General features: G+C 45.9%; 1 protein-coding gene across 1 annotated transcript; it reads left to right on the top strand.

The window, feature by feature from the left end:
- Positions 1 to 2,172: 2,172 nt before the first annotated feature.
- On the top strand, positions 2,173 to 9,823 carry PHYH (phytanoyl-CoA 2-hydroxylase; the record flags this gene model as incomplete). Its single annotated transcript, XM_031061325.1, has 8 exons — positions 2,173 to 2,237; positions 2,966 to 3,076; positions 3,167 to 3,332; positions 3,927 to 4,008; positions 5,033 to 5,214; positions 5,991 to 6,140; positions 7,172 to 7,303; positions 8,901 to 9,823. Coding segments are annotated over 8 exons (942 nt in total), but the record flags the coding sequence as incomplete, so codon positions are not given.
- Positions 9,824 to 10,872: the final 1,049 nt, after the last annotated feature.

Raw genomic sequence — 10,872 nt, 5'->3', positions numbered from 1 at the left:
CGGCTCCTGTATCCTTCTGCTGTGGGATCGGGATGGGGCAGCAGCAGCGCTTTGGCCCCCCGTGGGTCGGGGCTCCGCTTCCCCCAGCCCGGCGCTCTTTGCCCCTCGTTCCCCGCGCCCTTGTGGGCCCGTGCTGTGTCCGACAGGGACACCGGGCTGGCAGGGACACAAGGGGCGATCCTGCCCTGTGTCCTGCTGCTGGAGGACAGCACTTCCTGGCAGCCCCGACTGGAATTTGGGGGTCAGTACCTGACCCACCCCAGAGTCTCTCCCTGAGCTTCAGCCCCGCAGGCTGTGGGGAGCTGGGATGTGGATCTCGTCCGTGCCCCCCAGCACCGAGCCAGAGGCTTCCCTGCAGCCAATTCTCCTCCCAGAGATTCAACTCCGCATGACTTAGAAGGTGCACGGCAAGTCACAGATTTCGCTGAAAGGTACAGACTGGACTGGTAGAGCAGCAGCAGGAAAAACATCAAGGTTTGGTTTGTGAGTGGGAACCGAGGTGGAAATGTTGGAGGCTGCCAACATAAAGCAAAGGAAACCCGGGTAGAAATAAGTTTTTGTGTTGATATGTCCCATGCTTCCAAAAGTTAAGTGGAGTATGCTTGCTGAGATTATTTTTAAAGCTGTTGTCATAAATGTTGCTTTTAAAACAAAAGCTTTTTCACAGAGCAGAATGCTGACAAGTTACCTCTCAATTATAATACATAGAAGAGGACGTGATCAAAGAGGATGTAGAAGTCCTCAAATCGATTAAAAATATGAAGGCAGATGGATAGTTGTTGACTCAGACTGGCATAACAGAAGTAGGAACACAAAATTAGGAATAAATTATAGGAAAAACACCCTGGTTGTAACACACAGGAAGTAAGGAGAGATGCTGCACAACCTGTTTGTTTAAATCTGGGTCATGATGCAAATAGCTTTGGACCAAAACCGACTAGGCTGGGCTGGAGCAAGAAAGGTGTGTGGGTAAAGTAAATTACAGACTAATAAGAATGATTTATTTGATACATCAAGTGGTACATCAGTTCACTAGTTTTGTTTTAATATCTATACCTCGTGGTTTTGGTTGTCCAGGCAGCCCAGACTTGTCCTCTGAATGTTGTCAAGTGTCAAGAGGAAAACCAGTGAGAGGAAAAGGCGCTACAAAGCCTGGGAGGAAGGTGCTGAAATGGAGTCCAGCACTGGGTGGACTTGTCTGCTGTCCCCCCGTTGGGGAGGTGGAGGTGCCGGGGAGGGTCCCATGCTGGGGTTCAGCCTGTGCCTGTGTCTCCATCAACTGTCTGTGGACATTTAGGAGCCTGAATGATCAGGAGTCCCATATTCACTGAAATTAGGCCTGAAATGTGGTGTGTGGAGCACTGGTGCCCTCAGTTGGGGGATTCCTTGCTCTGGGACCTGCTGTGGCAGCAGGTCCCCCATGTTCTTCTCTCTGTCTTCCATCCAGTTCCCAGCACCTTTTCCTCCCTCTGGCTCATCATTTGTGCCGCACATTTTTGCATGGGTTGTTCTTCTCCCACTGTATGTGACTCTTGAAGCTTCCTGGTGTGGGGACACAACTGCTGTGATGAAACTTTATTTCTCATTCCCAAAGCGTTCATGGTTTTATGAGCAGTAAAGGAAAGTCATTGGTTTTCACAAAACCCTGAAGCAAACATGCATGTGCAGACCGAAAGATCAGCATGAGAATGCTCATTTTTGTTACGGATGACACTTCAGTACCATGCATAAAGCTCTTGTGAGGCTTCTTTAGCAAGTGGGGTTTAATTGCCCTGTTGATGAGAATGTGTCTCTGCATAAGAGAAAAAAAAGCTTTTTTAAAACCTGTTGAAATGGCTTGAAGTGGAGGATAAGCCTAAAGCTCTCCTCTCTTCTTGCTATCCCTGTCATTTGGAAGGGACCTGATCTCTGCAGTAATTGGAGAGATGGTGAGGGTTTGCAATACTGTATGAGAACATGAAACCTCAGGTTTACTCCTATTGCTTTATTGTTTTAGATTATTTTCATTTATAGAATATTTCTTATTATAATTTATTATTATGGAAGCAAAATGAAGAAGGTGGATTGAGTGTCCAGCACAGCACCTGCCTTTAAGATGAACAGCACTGTAGGATCGAGGACTCATACCTGTTGATAGTGTTCTATTTTGCTTGATTGTATATTCCTTAATTCCCACCCCAGATAAGCATTCCTACTTCAGCGCAAGTCAGTGTTGCTCCTCATTCAGGGAGGTTTAGGTAAGCTCCGTCTTCCTTGGTAGAGATAAAAGCAAAACAACCTTCAGAGCTCAGCTCTTTCTTCTCCTTTTGGGAAGGATGAAAGTTCAACAAGAAAGTCTCACAGATATGTGTGCTTAGCAGAAAGATTTTTAAATGTAGAGTCTGATGAAGGAATAGAGATGGAAGCAAGTTTTGATGTAGAAGAAAAGAATTATGGATAAGCAAGGAGGCAAAGGGTGTGTTAGTTAGAAGGGGTTTTTATGGCTTGGAGCAAAGGATAAAGCCACCTCAAAAAAGATGTTTTTACCAAGCAGAAAGATAGCACAGGCAAACATGTCAGCAAAGTTGCAAGTAGAAAAAAGGTCTCAGAATTTTCCACTGCAAGAAAACTGAAAAACAACTTCTAGCTTAAACTGTAATGTACTAACTGTTAGTGATTGGAGAACAGTAACATGAATATGGAAATTATAGTAGTTATGACAGGCTGTAGATAAAAGTTAAGGTATAGATTGGTTCTACTGTATTAAGATGCTCAGCAAAGAAAAGTATAGCATTGTAACCAAAACCAAAGGGTCTCCAGGCCTGCCTGCAGCTGGAGCTGACAGCCATAGGCACAGGCTCTGTCACCCACAACAATGCAATTTGGAGAGCCCCTGGAGTCGCACATCCCTCATTTCAGTTCTTACATTCCCCCCAAGCACACGTGTTGGTCACTAGGTGTGGTTAACGTGTCCCTTGTGTCCCAGCTACACCCTGGACAACGATGTGCTGAGCACGGAGCAGAGGCAGTTCTATGAGGACAATGGGTACCTGCTCATCAGGAACCTCGTGTCTGACCAGGACATCGAGCGCTTCAGGTACAGGCACTGCCTGACGGGCTGGGGGGAGCTCTGGGGAGCTGGAGGTCGTTGGGTTCTTCCAACATGGATGTTCCCTCTGGTTTGCAGGAAGGAGTTCACCAGGATCTGCAAAAGAGAGGTGAAGCCACCAGGAGTTATGATTATGAAGGATGAGTCGCGGAAATCCCAGTTTGGTCAGTCTGAAAGCGTGGTTAATAAAGTGCAGGACTTCCAGGAAGATGAAGAGCTGTTCAGATACTGCACTCTGCCTGAGGTAAAACAAACAAAGGGTGCTGGTGTTGGTGGAAGAGCCTGTATGGAGGTATCTGACCCTGAAGGTCACTCCCATAAACACACAAGTGAGGAAGGAAGATAAGTCAGCCTTTAAGAGTGTTCTGCATGAGCAGGGGATGGATGGAGGTTGGGGCAGAAGACTTAAAGCAGTGCTGCTCTGCCCCTGGTCTGGAGCCAGTCAGGAATGTGACTTGGCCAAAGCATGCCAGGCTAGAGGGGCAGATCAGCCACATGTTCTGTGTGTTTTATTCAGGCAAACATCTGTTCCTGGGAAGGTCCAGCCTTGCAACCAAAATTTGTGTGGCAGATACAGCTCTGTGGGAGTACCCTCCCCATCTTTTCCACCCTTCTCAGCAGTCTGCAGCACCATCTTCCTCTTGGCCTCCTCCCACCATTCCCATTTGTGTGCCAAGCCAGATCCTGCCTCCTGTCCTGCATCCCTCCATCCTTCCCAACCTCCTCCTCCTGTACCCTTGTCCTCAGCCAAACATCCAGCCCCCAGTGCTTCCTCAGCAATGTTTCTTCTTGTTTTTCATGTTTCTTATTTCTTTTCCTAATGTTTTTGTCTTTGTAGATCCTCAAATATGTTGAGTGCTTCACAGGGCCAAACATCATGGCAATGCACACCATGCTGATAAATAAACTTCCAGATTCTGGTAAGGAAAACTTGGGTTAGTGGAAAATGGATGAAATATTGTGTGCATGCCAGAATTGAACTTAGTATTTTAGAAAAGCTGTAAAAAAATTAAACCCAAATAACATTGAAAATTTACAAAGCCATTTTGGTGATAGTTTGTTTTCCTTTTGCCTTGGTTTAATGAGACAAGATAAGAAAACACAGGAGAGTTTTTGAGGCTGCACAAAGTCTAAATAGTATGGCAAATGAGACAAGTAGAAATATCCTAACTGTATCTATTTAAGGAACAAAGTCAATGGCAAAATAAGTATATAAATTATATATAAAAGGCTCTTCTGGTGTGGATGATGTTTCATTTCCATAGGGGAAAAAATAATAAGCAAAACTTCAAGAATATTTATTTATGTTTAGGCTTCATGGAAGAGATCCTCTAGGGCAGAGACTCTCTGTGGAGGCTGCAGTCCATAAATGAGATTTTTTTCCCCTCTTTTAAAGAAAAAGCTAAATAAACATGAGCAAGGTGCAGCACAGACAGGGTTGGTTCTGCTTGCATCACAGCAGTACATCCAGTGCCTGCAGAGAGCACAGCTGTTGGAAGGTCCTTGTGCTCAGGAGGTTTGTGCAACTCTGTGCTGGTTAAAGATCTCAAAACTGGAGAGCAGCCAAAATGAGTGATGAAAAATGTGTGCTGGTGGTAAAGGCCAGCAAAAGGAGCCTTCTGAGGGGTCACAGAGCTGAGCAGCTTTCACTGTGTGACCCAGGAGCCACCACCATGGTCCATTTTGGGCTGGGATGGCAGCAAAGGGAGACTTCTGAGGGGTTACAGGTTAACCAGCCTTCTGGCCTTCACTGTGACCCAGGTGCCACCACCATGGTCCATTTTGGGCTGGGATGGCAGCTTGGCTTGGCTTCCGTGGCTGGGCTGGAGCAGGCACTGAGTACACCAGGTGTCTCCAGCATCCTTAGGATGTGCCACGGTGGTTGAAAAGAAGGAGAAGGCTGTGTCACATTGGCGAGGCTGGAGGTTTCTGTCTGTGTTGCAGACCAGCAGACCTTCCTGCACCCCATGCATCAGGACCTGCACTATTTCCCCTTCCGGCCCGCGTCCCGCATCGTGTGCGCCTGGACCGCCATGGAGAGGGCTCACCAGGACAATGGCTGCCTGCACGTGCAGCCAGGGACACACAGGACAGCCCTGAAGCCTCATGGTTATCCACAGTGGGAGGTAGGGAGTCGTGGAGGGCTTAGGAAGGGGGTGTGTTTTGGCTGGGAAGGACTCACTGTAGGGGGAGCATGTGCAGGTCAGAGCTGAGGTTTTCCATGATTTTTTTTTTCCTTACATTTTTCTTACATACTGACATTGATTTGGGAGAGAGTTTTGTGGGTGACCTCACTCCATGTGACAAGGGTGGATTTGCCTCTGTTCCCACCTTCACCTGGAAAATGTCCAGCACGTTGTGGCATGACAGTATAAACACATGCCAACATTTTCCACTGCCCTTGCCAAGTGTGAGGGCTCTGTCTCCTCCTATCAACTCGTTCCTGCCTGGTAGCATGTGTACTGTCCCAAAGAGAAGCGTGACAGTAACCAGCTGGATGGAATAAAAGGAATAAAATACCCAGTGATATCTTCCTCTTAAGAGTATGTGTTTCCTGGCAGGCCTGGCCTGTCATTGGTGATGGTTATACCAGGAGAAGGAGGCTGGACTCCAGCAGTGGCATCAGGCCACCCTTGTGGGCTTTCCCAGTGCTCTTCTCTGTTCTCTCCAGCTGAGAATGTCTTTGTCCAAGTCCAGTTGCAGAAAATACAGAAAGTATCATTTTTCTGTATGTGAGGCTTGAGGTAGAAGGACTAGTAGGCAATAGTCAGATTTTTAGCTTGGCATGTGGAATATTCTCTCCAGGGGAAAGCAGATCCATAGCTCTCCCTGCTGTGCTCTGAGAATCAGCACTTCCTCTAATCCTAGCTGAGTGATTTCAGTTCAGCCTTTTCTTTCCTAGGGTAAAACCAACAAACTTTTCCATGGGCTGCTTGATGAGGATGAGAAGATTCCCAAGGTTCACCTTGTCATGGAGAAGGGAGACACAGTGTTCTTCCATCCCCTGCTCATTCATGGCTCTGGGATAAACAGGACATCAGGTTTTCGAAAGGTAGGAAAACATCTCTTGATATAATTTTTTTATAATATTGATTAAAAAAAATAAATTATCCAACTATCCCTCTACTTTTATCCCCATCCCCTTTGAGTCCTTTCTCAGTTCATGAATATGTGGATGAATGTTTTAAAGAGTTTTTATCTTCCTAATATACTTCAGCACTCTCTTGATTATTTATTATTTTATTTTAAACATCTGTCTTCTGTAAGAAGAGCATGCTGTGCAGCTGCTTGAGAAAAACAGAACAGGAGTAGAAATTAGATGTTGAATCTATGTTTAAATTAAAGCCTGTCTGGCTGTAATTGCTTTTCTGAAAGTTCCCTTTCAGCTGTCCCAGATATCAGGACTTTACCAAATCTTTTTTTTTTTTCCCTGTCTTCTTGGTATCCCATCTCTGGATAACAGGAGTCTCCATCATTCAATAAATAATATTTATTTATATGATTGCACAACCCATTTTTCTATAAAAGATTTGTCGACATGCATGATTCTTTAACTGAAACAGGCAGAAGTGCCCTGCTTTGGAGGCCTGGTCCTGTCTCAGGAGGGATTCATCCAGGCACTGCAGCATGGGCTGCTCTGTTTTTATTTTGGTTTGCCTGTTGTGTGGCTTGTTCTTTCAGCCCCTGTGGCAGTTTATTGGTGGATTCAAAATAAGTGGGTTGTGACCCTTGGGGTGCAGGAACTAAGAGCCCTTAGAGCACACACAGGTCTGCCCCAGCCCTGACTCTCCCTGTTTCCACTCCAGCTGCTGATATTCTGAGATCAAGCAGTACAGCTCGTGCTGAGGGAGTGAGGGGGAGAAGGGAGGGAAGAAGAGCAAGAGAAAGAAGTCAGCAGCAAGAGTATTCCTCCAAGGGGACACTCTCCAGAGCCCTTGGAAAGGAGGAAGGGTTTTGCTGGCATGGTCTGTAAGGAATCTGTAAGGAAGGAGTGATGTGTCCACAATCTGGAATGCATGAGTTTTTCCCAGCAGTTGTTTGTAGTCAGTGTGACAGTGAGTGACACCCACTTTCCTCACACAGAGCATCAGCTGCCACTTTGCCAGCTCTGAGTGTCACTACATTGATGTCAAGAACACAACTCAGGAGCACCTGGAGAAGGAGCTGCAGGAAATGGTTTGCAAGAAATACAATGCAACTTCAGTGGAGCTCAAGGTGAGACTTGGCTCTGTGCCCTTTGTTACAAACCAGGTCAGTTCCCTTTCCCAAGTCTCTCCTGTGGCACACTGGTGCTCTTTGCTATGCCTAGCTTGGCAGATCAGGCTGTACCAGGCAGAGGTGCTTGGCAGACTGAAGGACCTGATGTTCAGAGGATGACTGGCAGGCTTTTTTGGGGCCTTTTTCCTCATAATGCCTTGTTCACTGGCAGCCTCTTCACATCCCATGATCTCCAGAAATTCCTTCAGAAGCTCTGCTTGTAAATAAAAAAATGTGGTCATTTGCCCTGAATTCAAAACTATAAATTGGAATAAATTCAGTGCTTGTCCAGTTTTTATGTCCACAGTTCTTACAGTTCCCCCCACCAATGGTAGGTGGATTTTCCTTTTAAAACAAGTAGCCACATCTGATCACAATAACAAATGGATTTTTTTTTTGCTTGAATATAATCCCACATCAATTGTTTATACTTGAGGCTATAGCAGGTTTGTCAGCAGTGATATATATCTGTCTCAAAAAAAAAAAAAAGGGACTAATGGACTCTTGCTGAATAACTGAGACCATTGAGTAAAATAGAAAGCAAATGTGAATTCTTTAGGGATCCAGCCACTGAAAGAAAAATAAACCTTGTTACTGGGGTGAAAATGTTCTGAATATCTTAATCCACAGCAGTTCCCAAGCGTGTGCAAAGCCAGTATCAAGGCAGTAAAGTCTAGATGTAAAAGCAGCAATTTTATTTTAAAATGTACTTGTTTTACAATATCTGGGGCTTTCTGGAGGGGGGAACTTTCTTTTTCACTGTCACTGCAGGCCCCCAGCCAGGTATTAATTAGCATTGACTCCATTATTCTCAGGAGGCTGATCAATCACTTTATTATTCTATAATTATTAAGAAACCCATCACCCTTACAGACAGTCACAATACAGGTGGACACAATTGGTCCTTCAATCCAAACACCATCACCATTGGCCAATTAAGAAACCGCCCTGTGGTAAACAAATCTCCATAACACATTCCACATGTTCACAACAGGTGGAGCAAGTGAAGATAAGAATTGTTTATCATTCTTTTCTCTGATCTTCTCCCAGCCTTTCCCAGGATGATTCTTGGGAAAGTTGTGCCTGTTGCTCTCTGTGGCCAGAGAGCTGCTGCCACATTTCACCCTTGGTGGTTTTGTGTTGTTCTGTGTGTTTCCCTCCAGTGTGCCTGGGTGTGGTGGGGTGCCCAGATGTGTTTTGCATGCTGATCTTTCATGGCTGTAAAGCCACAGCTTGCTTGGCTTTCAGTTCCTGGGGTTATTTAGGTGCTTGGTGAAATCCAAAGGGATGTGTAGTGAGGCTCTCTCCTTCTCCAGAGTGGAAATGAAGTTGTTTTTACAAACTCCAGAGAAGTCTCTGTGTTCTTGTGTAGCTTTAAGGATTTTTTTTAGCCAGAGTTGGAGTTTTCTCCCAGAGGAGTGCCCAGGTCTTATTTCACCTTCACAAGATGATAAGAACTAAGTAATCCTCTACTTCCATCTGTGTAAACTGAAATCCTGGTCACTTTTTTCTGGCCCTCAAGGTGCTTTTTCTTTGTCTCATTTTTGTTTTGAAGGATATTTGGAACTTCCGAGCACGGCTTGTGCAAGGGGAAAGAATCAACCTGTAGAAGAGCAGGATGGAAAACGTGGACTTGAGAATGAGCTTCTCTGAGGGAAGAGCACAGGATTCTGGACAGGCAGAATTACCTTTGCTGACCTCTGTAATGGTAACTTAGTAAAATGGTAAATGCTGCACTGCAAAATCGATCTATGCTAATTCAGAATAATTGCACTGAGCTTGGGCAGCTGATGTATGTCAAAGGAAACCTAACCTAGAAAAACAGATTTGCTGCAGGTGTCTTAGACAATCAAAGAATCAAAGTCTTGAAAGAACACTTTGATTTTCTTGGTGTTTTCATTCTTATTTCTTAAAAGTTTTTAACATTACACAGCTTTAGAATGATGCTATCAGCGACATGGGGAGTTACTAGTGTAGCTGGTGAAGAGGTGGGTGTTGGTACCAGCACAATCAATGGTGTAAGGAAGCAGCTAAAGAGAAAGCAGCAACCACTCACAGAGAAAATTGGGATTTATGGACAGGAATATGATTGCTGGCAGAGCTCCTCAAGCATGGCTTGGCATGGCATCATACCTGACCAGGCAGCTCTGGCACAGGTGAAATATGTGTCTGACAGTGTTGGGAGCTACTGGGCCAACAAAGCAGCCTCCCACTGGCCTTGCACAACTGACCCAAGGCCGTGTGAAGTGAGGGAATCCTTTGAGTCTGGCAGGTCTGGGAAAAGGGGCCTTTTGCTGTTGCCAGGTTGAGGAAGTGTTGGGATGCTCCCCGGGAGGCAGTGGTGGCAGGGTGGAGTGATGCACACTGAAATGATCCTCTTGCCTTTGACAGTGTTTTTCCTTGCTTTCTGAAAGATTCTTTTGCTTTCAGAATATATTTTTTGAAATAAAGAATAAACCAGAGCAAAACTGCACTTGAGGGCTGTGTTGTGTCATTGCTGCTGCTCAGAAACTGGTGCTGGGGATGTTGAACACCCCAGTGCGAAGCATCAGCCCTCAGCTTGTTTCCACTCCCCCCCAGTCCACCCAAAAAAGGACCAAAGGCTGCAGTGATGGGCTCTTGTGGCACCTTCTGCCTCGTTTTGTGATTCTTCATCTTCGTGCAGCATATCTAGGTTTTCTTGTTTGTTTTTTAAAGAAGGTGAGGTTTGAGCACAGTTAAGTACTGGTCCTACACCGTTGGTGCTGGAGGGAGGTGTCTGGGCTGTGGTTCCCACCTGGAGCCAGCCATAACCTTTCAGCAGCCTCTGGTTTGACCACAACACCACGAAGTCTGATCAGGGCTCGCTTAGAACAGACCCCCCAGCCTGGCTCAGTGGGTGATCTTGGGTGTCCTGGTTCCCCATGCCCTCTATAACCCTGGCACTGATCAGCTCCTGTGGAGAGCAAGGGCCCAGGTGGGTGATTTCCAGTGAGTTGGAGATCCCTCTGGTGGCTTTGCTGAGTCCCTTCCATAGGATTTCCCTTCCAAGTGAGGACTTGGTGCATTCTGTCTGGTTCACAGCACGGGATTGCAGGATACTTCCCTGTCTGGTGTCACTGGTGGAGCTGGGTTGACTGCAGAGGGAGCTGTGACCATAGAGAAGAGCTACAGGTGTCACATCCCCAGTTTCAAGACTGAGTTTTTCTTACTATAGCTAGGAAAGAGAAGAAAAGGAAGAAGTTTACCTTTGTTTTAAAAATTTATGCACCTCTGCCTGTGGATTTCAGCTTACAATTGCCTCTTTCAGAAGAACAAACCCATCAATGACCTCGGAGATGATCCAAACTCAGCCCCTGATAAGAGACTTGTGTCCTCACTCCTTCCCACACCCTGTTGGGTAACCTCCCTCTGGGGCAGGCTGTGCTGTCTGCTGGCCAGAACACAGTTGGGTGAAGCTGGATTCTCCCAGAATGGATGTGTGGTGTTTCTGGATATCTCCTCTGTAACAATAATGCCTTTTGGAAATAAAAGTCCAAATCCATTAT

This window comes from Geospiza fortis, unplaced genomic scaffold, assembly GCF_000277835.1.
Source record: "Geospiza fortis unplaced genomic scaffold, GeoFor_1.0 scaffold428, whole genome shotgun sequence".
NCBI lineage: Eukaryota > Metazoa > Chordata > Aves > Passeriformes > Thraupidae > Geospiza > Geospiza fortis.
This window is presented reverse-complemented; position numbering and strand designations above follow the sequence as displayed.